This window comes from Trachemys scripta, chromosome 4, assembly GCF_013100865.1.
Source record: "Trachemys scripta elegans isolate TJP31775 chromosome 4, CAS_Tse_1.0, whole genome shotgun sequence".
Classification (NCBI taxonomy): Eukaryota; Metazoa; Chordata; order Testudines; family Emydidae; genus Trachemys; species Trachemys scripta.
The window spans coordinates 31,365,895-31,378,834 of NC_048301.1; the positions used below are offsets into that span (position 1 = coordinate 31,365,895).

Sequence of the window (12,940 nt, forward strand, 5' to 3'; positions counted from 1 at the left end):
AGTGCTTCATGGACAGCACACCTATGCTGGCCCTCAGTTTCTGGATAGCCTTCACTTCAAGTCCCTTCCCTTTTAACAGGGCTTGTGGTTTTTTTGGTTCTGTTTTGGTTTGGTTTTCCCTTTTTCTCAGACTAATTCATGGTTACACAGAGTGGGGGGTTTCTTCTCAGTTTCAGTGTTTTCCCATTAACGTTAGTGGTCCACCATTGTCTCTTTCTGGCTGGACAATGCTCAGTGGTTGGAGCTGGTTCATGTAAATACCTGGCCCGGGAGGTGCCCTCTCTGCCTGATTGTTTCACCATATTGCTGTGAGGTGATGCTCTAGTTGCACTATGGTTACAGTTACAATTTTCTGCACCTATATACATGCGTGCATCTATAATCATAACTTTATGTAGATCATCTAATGACCAATATATTCAGGAGATTACAAGCATTCATAAAAGACCTTACATGACATATATTTAATACACAACCAATTCATTCAATTGCTTATTCTTTGGCGTTCAGACCTCCCTTTTTCCTCTTGGGGTGTCTGGACCATGATTTTCAGATCTTATCGTAACTAAATTATCATATGCCATAACCATGCTCAGTAGAACAGAGCTACTTTTATATATTATCAGCCTGTTTCCTTTTGTCTAGTAATCTCTCAGAGACGTGACCATGTTTATCATCTCATGATTTGTGAATTCACTATATATTCTCTTGCTGTGCGATATGAATTTTATATTTCTATCCCTATATCTACTTGGAACTTCTCTTGGTGGTGATAATGGCATATTGGGCCTTTATTAAAAAGCATTCCTCACCTCACTCAACTCATAGAAGAACTAGTTAGCAAATATTTTCCCAACAGAGGCATGTTGCTCAGTAAGCTATTGGTTCAGCTCTCTTGATTGCTGCAATTCTTGAAATGGAATTAATCACTGATTTCAAAGGTAGTGCACTGCATGAGCCAGGGTAGCTGTATTTTGAGATGTACCTATTTATGTGACTATGCATTCCAAATCTTATTTTTATATCTGGAATAAGAAATGTTCTCACAGTTAAACTAATAGGAAGAAAGGAAAGACTTGAACCTACAAGGTGAGGAGTGCTTTGGCTCCATTTTGCTGGCTCAGATGCAGAGTGACGAGCACCTTGCTGAATCAAGCCCTAGATGCAGGATGGAGTGGGCAAGAACAGATGCAGTGAGACCAATTATATTCATGAAGAGCACAGCATGTTTGAATTTAAATTCGTGAACATTATAAAAACTATATAGTGATTGTAAAACATTTATTTATTTATTGGCTCCTGTTCAGGGGAAGCGTTTTAAATGCAGAGATGTCAAAATCACAATATATTTCCCCAAAAAAGGGACATGTATGCATATACATCACTATATGTACCACTTTATAACAGAGTTCTCAATGTCCATTACTAGGCCATGTGTTCATATCTCATGGCAATCCTGAGAACCAGAGAAATTTTCAGTTGAGACTTCACATCTTAAAAGGGGGGAAAACATGTGCAAGTGTTTTCAATTGCACTGCAGAGCAAAACGGAATTGCTTGTCTCCAGGTCAGCAGCCTTAAGGACATCTAATACAGATAGGAAATTAAACTTGAAGACAGTTTGATGGAGGTCAAGGAAAACACATCAAAGGTGGCAATTGCAAAACAATATATCTGCTATGAAAGAGCTGTCAAATTACTGGAAAACCAGAGCTCACTAAAAATGTGTGGGATCTCAGTACAACTGGTTAATATCAACAGCAGCAATTCATTGGCACACTCATTGCTAACAGAGTTGTTGAATATCCCACTTTACATATGAAAGAATTACGATATTGTGGGCGAGAATAAGTAGGTAAATCAAAGCTAAGGAGAGACTCATCATTTTAATGGTGAATCTTTGAGATAAGTTTTATTAGCAAGAAGAGATCGTAAGGACAAACTTCTATATCAAGGGAATTAGATCTTTGTTTCTGGATTAGAGCTCCATCAAAATACCTCCCAACATTTCAAGAGTCTAAAGTGGCCCAGGTTCTGCCCTGGGTGGTGGTGGTGGGTAGCACTGGGGAGGGGTCAGCTGCTGCCCCAGAAATTGGGTGGCCCTGGGGGGGAGTTGCAGAGTGAACCTTCTTTGCACTCAGCCCACTGCGGCAGCTCTTGTCCCCCACTGGGCTGGCTGGGGTTGGCTACTCACTCTGGGCATTGTGACCTGGCCCCTGGGGCTGATGAGGATTGGGTAGGCGTTCCTGATAGGGGTGGCCAGACAAAATTTGAGTGAGCGGTGCTGTGACCCGATGCCCGGGTTGCAACGCCACCTGCAAAAATCTTTCTGTAACAGTGCTGCAAAGGAATTACTGATTTTTTTTTTTTTAAACAAACACTGGTGAAATGTAAATGTACATATGGTACCATAATTTTTAAGGATAATAATTAACAATATTTCTGTATTCAAAAGAATTTCCTATAATAAGAAAAATTATAATATGTAAATGTTATTCAGTAAACAAGAATGCCTAGTTAACACATTTCCTACCATTTTCATCTATTTCAGCCTCAATATTGTATCGTACTTCACTTCAGCTCCTATTATGTGAAAACACAATAAATATTGTCTTTGTTTTCTTTCTGTGTTTTCCATAATACTGAAGGCTCATTTGAATACCAGAAATAGTGTTTGGGTTCTTAAAGCCATTGGACATCTGTCAGTGCAGAACACCTAGTTTGTATAATTGGGCTTTGCATGCTAGGAAGATAATTGCTAAATCAGTTTGTTTAATCCAGAAAAGCATCCAATCTCTGGACTCCCTGGAACTGGCCTCATTTAGAAAACCAGAATAATAAGCATAAGAGGATATGGTTTCTTAATGCCAACAGCAAATATGAAACTTTTGTAATTGATACACAACGCTAATTAAAATATATTAAATCTCTATATACTAATGATCAATGTACCTTATGGCATCCAGTTACGAAAGTGAGAGTCTCCGCTGAATATTCAGTGTAATAAATGAGTATTCTGATTTCTTACCCACCAGTAGTTTGAATCCAGATGTTTTCTTTGGAAAATAATACTGGAAATAATACTGCCAGATCAAATTTTCATTGTACCAATGACCAGTTTTGAGGGTGCTACTGCTGCAACAAGTGTTCACTTTGAATGAGAAGATGAGTATGTAGTTTCCTTTGGCACCTGAGTCTTAAATAAGCACCCAGCAGCTGGAAGTCTCGGGTCCTGCAGCCAACAGCCACGTGGCAGAATCAGATAAAAAGGAACAGCCGCCATAGCAATATTTAAACATTCATGGTGTGAGGGAGAGACATTTTCTCCTCGGCTCTTAAATTTTGTAAATGTCCTTTAGAATGATCCTGTGGACTCTGACAGCTTCTGTTTGTTTTGTTTTGTTGAGTAGTAGTATGTATTATTTGTATTATTGTAGTGCCTAGAACCCCAGCGCTAAATGCTGTACACAAACAACTGAAAGACAGTCCATTTCCCAAAGAGCTTACTATCTTGATATGCAGGTTATTTGAACCAATTAGGTTTTCATTTCATATACTTTAAGTGAGGATGTATATGACAAATCTACAGAAAAGCCTTAGGATTGTTTTGATCTTCTTAAGCCATTAAGATAAGCATGTGCATAAATCTTTGAAAGCCCTTAATGAGTATTTTATAAATTTATTAATCATTTTTATTTTAAAATTAGTGTTTAGAAAGAGCAATGAAGTTTGCATTTGAAGAGTTCCATCTTTGGTATCAGTTTGCATTGTCCCTAATGGCAGCAGGAAAAGTAAGTCTAATCTTTTCTGTATATAATTCTTTGTATTGGTGGCTAGTAGTAATACAAATTATGTAGTGTTTTCCATCTTCAAAGAACTTTGAAAACATTAACTAATCCTCACAGAAGTTCTGTGAATAGTGTACTAGTGAATTTGTGGTCAGCATTGTACAAGGCACAAAAATACAGTTCCTGCCTCAAGAATTTACAATATAGACAGAACCAATATTAAACATTTGGACTTTGCTGCTATACACATTAAACTAAGCAGTAAAGTGAATGTAAGCTGTATTATTTTGTTTATTTTAGATAAGTTAGACATTACTCTGGAGAAAAATGAAATAGAGTTTATTTTGTTAACTGCCACTATGATCAATAGAGGTTTGATTTTTAGATCCAAGCTCATACGATTCAGACAATCCAATAGACTTCTAAATGTATTTAGTTTGGGACTTCTGTTCACACCATTATTTGTCAAATATTCTTGTCCAGGATGCAAAATCTCATGTACAAGTAAAAATTGAGTTGGAATATAACAACCCTTATCTTATACTTTTGGATACATTTTTTTCCTCTTACGTATGAATTAGTATGGAGAACAAGCCATTTTTGTTACGTATTATGAATAGTTAATGTCTCCTGCTTCCACCAAGCCCAGTCTGACTGTGCACATAACTTTACTACAGAGAGAGATAATTTACTGAGAAAATTTTATTTATTTAAAGGACTGTTTTGTGGCTCCCCTATCTTGGAGCCTTTTTTCTTCTGCCCCAGTTTAGTTTAGAGGGGCCTCTAAATTATGCTGGGGATAGAAGCGGAAGAAAAAAGGTGTGAGGCTGAGGGAGCCATAAAGGGCTGATCTGTACTATACCTGTTTAGAAAGGTCCCTTACATGCTGTTATGCCAAGTGAGCATCACTGGAGTACAGCTTGTTCTGGCTATATTCGTCCCATCCCTTCACTAGTCATGCCTAAGAGTACGTCTTCACTTACCGGAGGGTCCGGCGGCAGGCAATCGATGTTCTGGGATCGATCCCGGAAGTGCTCACCGTCGACGCCGGTACTCCAGCTCGGCAAGAGGAGTACGCGGCATCGACGGGGGAGCCTCCGTGCCGCGTCTGGACCCGCGGTAAGTTCAGACTAAGGTACTTCGAATTCAGCTACGTTATTAACGTAGCTGAATTTGCGTACCTTAGTCCGAAGTGGGGACTTAGTGGGGACCAGGCCTCAGTCTAGGTTTTAGTCACAGGTATTTTTAGTAAAAATCATGGACAGGTCACGGGCAGTAAACAAAAATTCATGGCCTGTGACCTGTCCATGACTTGTACTATATATCCCTGACTAAAACTTGGGTTCTCTGAGGCAGAGGGTGGACTAGGGGTGCTAGGGGTGGGGAGCAGGTCGCGACATGTAACCCGGGACCCCCACTGGTATTGGGGAGGGCACCTGGCAGGCTGCCTACCCGGCTCTACACAGCTCCTAAAGGCAGCCAGCATGTCCCTGCAGCCCCTAGGCGGAGGTGCAGCCAGGGGGCTCCATGCGCTGCCCCTTCCCCAAGCACCCGCTCTGCAGCTCCCATTGGCTGGGAACCGTGGCCAATGGGAGCTGCAGGGGTGGTGTCTGTAGGCAGAGGTGACGCGCCTCCGCCTAGGAACATGTTGCCGCTTCCAGGGAGCCCCCCCAAGGTAAGCAGCGCCCAGAGCCGTCACCTCCTCCTGCACCCCAATCCCCTGCCTCAGCCTTAGTCATGCCCCTGTTCTGTGGGGGGATCAGAAGTGGAGTGCTATAGACCAAAGGTGAGCCCTTATCTCTGCTGGTAGGGCAGTTTTCTAGCTCTTCTGCACCACTTGAGTGATATGCAGGGCTGGCATTTAATCCAACCTGATTGACTATACAGTGTATAAAGTCTTATATATGATCTGTACAGATGCTTATGGCGGATTGTTAAAATAAAAATAAATTAATAGTGGTTCCTTCAGCTAGTAAAACAGAAACTAGAAAATGTAACATGGGGGTCTTGCAGTACTGAGATGTTGGGCTTATGCTTTTAGAGTTTCACAGTGAAAAATACGTTTTTATACAGTCTGCTCGAGCTGTGAAAGTCTTGAAGGAGTGTATACGTTTGAAACCAGATGATGCTACTATTCCACTCCTTGCCGCAAAGCTATGCATGGGATCTCTTCACTGGGTAAGTTTATATTAGCAGTCAGATCAGCAAGGACTGAGAATTTCAAAATGTGACAAATCCTTGGTTATGGACTTTGAAAATATGGTAGACACACTGACAGCATGCAATAGAATATTGATTAAAATACAGCACAGGAATATTTTCTATAGGATTGCAGTTGAACAGTACTGTTTATCAGTGTCTTTATATCTCCATGGTTTAAAAATATTCAGGAACAGTTATTGCCATTAAAGTCAATATTTAACAAAAGTTAGCACACCTTGATATCTGGTGGTATAAGAAATCGCTAATATGTTTCAGACACTAAGGGGTGGTAACTGTTAAATTCTGACTTTTTAATAAATGACAACCACTTTAGCCAAAAACTTTTTCACTAAGGCTACGTCTACACTACTCACAAGATCGGCGAGTAGCGATCGATCTATCGGGGATCAATTTATTGCGTGTAGTATAGACACAATAAATCGATCCCCGATCGCTCTCCCGTCGACTGCTGAACTCCAGCTCGGCAAGAGGCGGAAGCAAAGTCGACGGGGGAGCCGCGGCAATCGACCCCGCACCGTGAGGACGCGAGGTAAGTCGAACTAAGATATGTCGACTTCACCTACGCTATTCTCGTAGCTGAAGTTGCATATCTTAGGTCGATCCCCCTCTCCTGCCCCCAGTGCAGACCAGGCCTTATATAGGAGCAGAATTTTTTGCATACAGATTTCAGAGATAGGTAATTATCCACACAGCACACCACTTGCTTTAATGGTTATATGGTTCAGAGATTAGTCACTTATTTTAGCTTTAAGAGTAAATAATTGGAGGGAGGATTTGTGACAGCATTACATTTTATTAATTATTCAGACATCCCAAGATCAGAAGGTAAAATTTCCTCTTGATATGTAATAGATATACTCTGTGTGTGTGTGTGTGTGTGTGTGTGTGTGTGTGTGTACGTTGTTTCTCAAATATATTAAACTTTTGCAAAATATAAAAATTTTGAGTTTTGCAAATAGGAAGTGAATGAATACGATATCAATATACAAAGATCAAAAACAAAAATCATTTTAGTTTATTAGTTCAGAAAGAAAAATTTAACAATTTGTGAGTATAATAAGGCACAAAAACCTGCTTTCATTACAGTCCTTAACATCCCCCAAAACCAAACACACACACACACACAAATTTCGTAGTAACATTTCTGTTGATGTTAGGTTTTGGAAAAGCTCACTTTTTTTTTTTTTATACAACCTAAATTTGGGACCATATTTAACTTGAAAGTGTTATTTAATAATAAAATACGTTATTAGATGCCCTTGAAACTGGTATCTCTCTCCTGAAGACATTGATTTAATAAAATGAATAATTTGGCATTCATTGTGGTTATTGTATGAGTTGCAAGGTGGGCCTGTAGCTTCCAGAGGAAATGGTTGGGAGGAAGAGGTGCAATTTTTGTAATAATTATGGTTATATTTAATTTGTTTTGAATGTATAGTGCCACAGAGGCAGGGCAGTGCTTTATAAATATTGCTTTTGTTTAGTTCAAGCAGAAATGAGAAAGTGGTGCAGTAGCAACTTGTTAAGTTGCTGAAAACATAGTATTACTTGATTGCTAATAGTGGTCCTTGTAAATTGCCCTGCATGGGTGAATCCTGCATGGAGCAGCTTGCTGTATTGGACATATAGGTTTTAGATTCATTTCCAGTAAATTCATGTTGTTTTTTCTTTGCAGTTTGTAGTCTAACTACTTGACAATGCAGAGTGTAGGAAAAGGAGTGGTATATGAATGTGTAGACAGGCCTGGATCTTACAAGGAGCTCTGCATTAGCAAAGTCAAATCAATGTGTGTGCGTGTGATGCAGAATCAGGGCCTTAGTTTCTGCAGTCTAAGAGAAATAAGTCAGCAGGAGAACATTCTTTTTTTTTAATTGGAAAATGTGACTCTTAGACAGTAGAGGTTGGCAGGTGGGGTTCAGGGACAGGTATTGCATCTGAAAACAGATTTTAAATCCTTTTTTTGTTTTTGAACAGACTAAATTTCAAGTTCACTTGTATCCTTTCAGTGCTAGTTCCCATTTCACCATAGAAATGGGTGTCTCAGCCTTGTGTAAGAGCTATATTCTTTGTTGTGGAGTTAACAGGAAAACTAAATGTAGGCGGAAAAGGGCGGGGGGTCCTTACAGGAAGTGGTAATGGTTGACGTTATTTGTTAAACTGACGTAATGTATATTGCATCCATGGTCTGTACACTTCTTCCTAATTTTAGACTCACTGTAACACAGATTTTGGCTTGCTTTATATTTATGGTTTTGTGTGTGGAGTTTTCAAAAGCAAAAATCTTACAAAGACTTACGTTCATCTTTTGTAATATTTTCAGTTGGAAGAAGCGGAAAGATTTGCCAAAACGGTTGTTGATGTTGGTGACAAAACGTCGGAGTTCAAAGCAAAAGGCTATTTAGCATTGGGACTAACTTACAGCCTGCAAGCCACTGATGGTAAGAAAAGAATACACGCATAGGGTATGTCTACATTGCAGCTGGAGTGTGCTTCCCAGCATGGGTAGACAGATTTGCTAGCTTTGCTCAAGCTAGCACTCTAAAGATAGCAATTTAGCAAAATAGAGAAGGCAGCAGCTCAGGCTAGCTGCCCAAGCACAAACCTGCCCAGACCCCCTTGTTATGAATTCAGACCGTTGGCCACCTATGCTACGCTGGCTACACTGCTAATTTTAGTGCACTAGCTTAAGCAAAGCTAGTGTGTGTCTGTCTGCCCATGCTGGAAAGCACGCTCCCACCTGCAGTTTAGATATACTCATAGAGTTAGAAAATACCAGAGTCTCATAATGGAAAAACCTCAAACACACCAGCCTCTAAAAGAAAATGTGGTGTATGTTTTTTGTATCATTTTTGTCATAATAGTCTGTTAATGCATTAATCTTTGTTCAGTAAGCATGTGCAAGCAAATCTTTGACTCTTAAATATAGCTGATTAAATATATCCTTTTTTAGCATCTTTGCGAGGGTTGCAAGAGGTCCTGCAGAGAAAGGCTCTTCTTGCATTTCAGAGGTGAGTGGGTGTTAATCTTTTCATTTCATTCAGCTGTACATAGTGAAAAACCTTGTTATATGTGGTTTTAAAAAAAGAACTCTATGAAGATTATATAATGAGGATTTTACCTCTGGGAGTCTGGTTTCATGGGTACAGAACATATTGCATTAACATTCACTTCATCAGTTTCTGCCAGGCAAATCCAAACAGATTCCTAAAGATTTCCTCTTATTTCATTATTAAAGATATTTTTTGTTGCCATGTACCAGAGAATATTGTTTGCCTAACAGCCCTTTAAAGAAATATTCTCTCTTTCTGATGTGCTAAAGAAAAAAAAAATAAGAAAGGAAATAGTGTCTTAAGGTCACTGTTGAATCCAGTAAAAACATTTTTGTAGTGATTGTCATTGATCAAAGTGTACACCAAGATTTTTGCAATTGTGTATGCATAGTTTTTAGAGTGATATGTGATATAGTTTCTTTGTGCATTTGAATAAACAGGGAGTTTATCATTGCAAAAGATGCTGGATTGCTAGATCTGGAGAATGAAGTCCTTTGTAGCCACAGAACAGTCACAGCGCAGGCAGTGACAATGCAAATCACGCATGTGCATATCCCCAAAGCTTGACCCAGGGGCAGAACTGTTTGGAAGAGAAAAGGGAGAACAAAAAGGAGTCAGTTTGTACATGAATCAAAGATTATAAATATAGAAAGAAGTTTAAATAGTAGAAGTGCCACAGTGTCTACACTTGATTCTTGCTAATGTATATACTCTTGCATAAGCACACTTGGATTATATAAAAGTCAAAAGGCTTTGCAGTTTTTTTCCCTATTAAATATGGGGGTCATTGACTTATACTTGAGTCACTTTTACGTGAATATGTAGGGTTTTGTTTAATATGGTGGCATTAGATTGGAGGGGAGTAGAGGAAAAATGGATATGTATGATACTATGATGGTATGACAGTTGTCGTCTTGGCTGACATACTGGAATTGAACCGTGGACCTTCAGAGCAAAAACATGAATGTCTATGGCTTAAGCTAAAGAGCCATGGCTCCCTATCTGAGGTCTGTAACAACTAATTTCCTATGTGGATCAGCACAGAGGGGGACCTGTAGCACTCACTTATCAGTGAGTTACAATAGTTGTTGCAGTCTGTAACTGTCTTGAGACTTTTTTAAGCCCTTAGAACACTGAGGATTCATAAATTCTGAGGCCACAAGGGACCAATGTAATCATCTAGTCTGACCTCCTGAATAACACAGGCCACAGACCTTCAGAATAATTTGTATAAACTAGAGCATATTTTTTAGGAAAACATCCAATCTTGATCTAAAAATTGCCAGTGAGGATGACGACACCACTACCCTTTGTAAATTGTTCCAATGATTAATTACCCTCACTGTTGAAAATGTATCCTTTATTTGCTCTCTGAATTTGTCTAGCTTCAACTTGCAGCCAATGGGTCTTGTGATATCTTTGTCTGCTAGATTGAAGATCCCTTTATCAAATATTTATTGTGCTTCATGTAATGGTCCCTATTGTATTCCACAGAGGGTTACATATGCGCACCATGTGCCCCGAGTCGAAGAATTTGAAAGTAGTATCCATTGGCCTGCGTATGCACCCTGACTCACCTTGGATGGCGAGGCAGATTGACCGTGTCTCCAGTTTCTTCTCACAGGTGCATGGTATGAGTCGGAACCTTCAGTGTCCTTCTCTCTGATGCACTTCTAAAAATATAGCAGTATATAGTTTTAGCAATTTTAACTGTAGTTTTATTAGTTTTATTTCTTTCCCGGTTTTAGTAGTTACTAGTTTTAACAGTTAGTTTAGAGTAGACTTCAGGGATTTTCCCCATTCGAGCACCCCGTAGCACCATGCAAGTACCGAGCTATGCCCAGAACTCCAGGCTTCAAATTCTGCATCTCTTGCCATGATCCAGCTCAGTCAGTGACAACCACCAACGCTGCCTCTGCTGCCTAGGAGAAGCTCACATCGCGGCTAGATACAGTATTTGCCATGCCTTCCCCAGCTGCAACCGAGAAAGCTGAGACCTTTGTCTCTGGAAGTATCTCATGGAGATGACTGAGAGACTGCATTCAGACCATGCTGGAGAATCCGTGGTATATATCAACCTAATACAACAAGGAGTGCGCCTCTTGCTGCTTCATCCAACTCCAGTGCCAGCGGAACCACTCCCACAGACCCCCTGATGGGGCCTAGTTGGGAGATTAGGAATTACTCCCATAAGCATGGGACTAAGTCTTCCTCCCAGTCCAAGAATCTGGACGTTCCGTCCACCAGCTGAGCCCAAGGGGACAGAGCACATTCCAAGTTCCACAGGCATGAGAAGAAGACCCATAAACTGGGATACAGCGGTTCCAGGTGACGAACCCTTTCCCATACCGGAAAAGACCTCAGCGCCGATACTGACAACTGGGAAAGAGAGAGTGTCCCTCACAACACAGAGATCTGGATCCACAGCTACATCCAAGACATTTTCATCTTGCAGATCCAGAGTCTTCTCTATCAGGTCCCTCCACTTCCGGATAAATCATATTCCCACCACAGGATGTGCCTGTGGTACGGGGGATCTAATCCTCCTCGCATGTGCTATACACCATTCCATTGGCTCCAGCGATATCACCGTTAGAACCAGAGTCCGCCTTTTCCTCTTCCAATGATTCAGAACTGGGAGAAGAACTGCCTCTACCGTACCACTCTTATGCACCATCATGGAGACCAGCACCCTTTTGGGAACAACTACCTTCTCATCCTCCCCAGAACCACTGGGGACTCCTGCAAACTCTTGTTGATCCAGCCTATTGGCCATATTGGGGGCCCTAGGCACAGTATCCTCCTTCAGACCCCGCCCAATCTGCGAGAGGGTCGCCATCAAGCAAGCCCATGGATCCAACAGCATGGTCATAGTGGTTCTGCCAGAACTGGCTAGATTCCCATCCTCCAAGCCCCCAGATGAGGCTTTGACTGCATCATCCCCTTCCCCACCAGATAACTTCAGATGATTCCAGTAGCTTTTACAGAGAGTTGCGGGGGAACTTCAAATCCCATTGGAAGAGTTCAAGACTCCCAGGGTAAGCTTCTGGACATTCTTCACATGTCGGGACCGGTGAGAACAGTACTACAAATCAATGAAGCCATACTGGAGTCAGCCAGGACAGTGTGGCACACCCCTGCCACATATATGGGGAGCCCCAAAGGAGCAGAGAGACGCTACTACATCCTGGCCAAAGGATCAGAATTCCTCTTCTCCCACCCAGCTCCTAACTCATTGGTAGTTCATGCTGCTACAGAGAGGGCTAAGCACCAACATCCTTGGTCTACACCTGCAGACAAGAAAGGGAAGTGGCTAGATCTTTTGGGGAGGAAAGTCTTCTCTTACAATTATCAAGCATTATTGGCCAAGTATGATTTCCTGAATTACACTAAATAAGAAGAATTTGCTGAGACCCTCCCACAAAAAGATCATGTCAGTTTTCAGGCCCCCATCAAGGAAGGGAAACTGATAGGCAGAACTGACCTTCAATCTGCAATAGATGCAGCTGATACCTTCTCTAGGGCCATGGCTACGGCTATCATGATATGTAGGGAGTCCTGGCTTCATGCTTTTGGGTTTTCCTAGGGAGGTCCAGAACACCATCGAGGACCTCCTTTTTGACGAATCCCATCTCTTCAACCAGAAGACAATGAGTCATTGCATATACTGAAGGACCCCAGGCCTGTCCTTTGCTTGTTGGGCATCTACATTCCTGCCCTGAAACGAAAGTTCCATCGTCCAACCAATGGTACAGGTCTTCTCAATTCTATCATCAGAAACCTTTCGAACCCCCACCTAAATTACAAAAGATTCAGAGGTCTTGCTTCCCTGGGTTCCTTCCCTGCCTCCCCCCCTCCCGCCCAGCTTTCCTCATCTCAG

The 12,940-nt window shown here is 41.2% G+C and overlaps 1 protein-coding gene across 5 annotated transcripts in view; it reads left to right on the forward strand.

The window, feature by feature from the left end:
- Positions 1-12,940, forward strand: part of TTC7B (tetratricopeptide repeat domain 7B) — a 315,699-nt gene that overhangs the window by 149,052 nt on the left and 153,707 nt on the right. For all 5 annotated transcript variants that reach the window (XM_034768134.1, XM_034768135.1, XM_034768136.1 and 2 more), the window contains 4 exons: positions 3,707-3,790; positions 5,861-5,965; positions 8,331-8,448; positions 8,961-9,018. In XM_034768134.1, the coding sequence (XP_034624025.1) occupies positions 3,707-3,790; positions 5,861-5,965; positions 8,331-8,448; positions 8,961-9,018 (365 nt within the window). The remainder of the gene's footprint in view (positions 1-3,706; positions 3,791-5,860; positions 5,966-8,330; positions 8,449-8,960; positions 9,019-12,940) is intronic.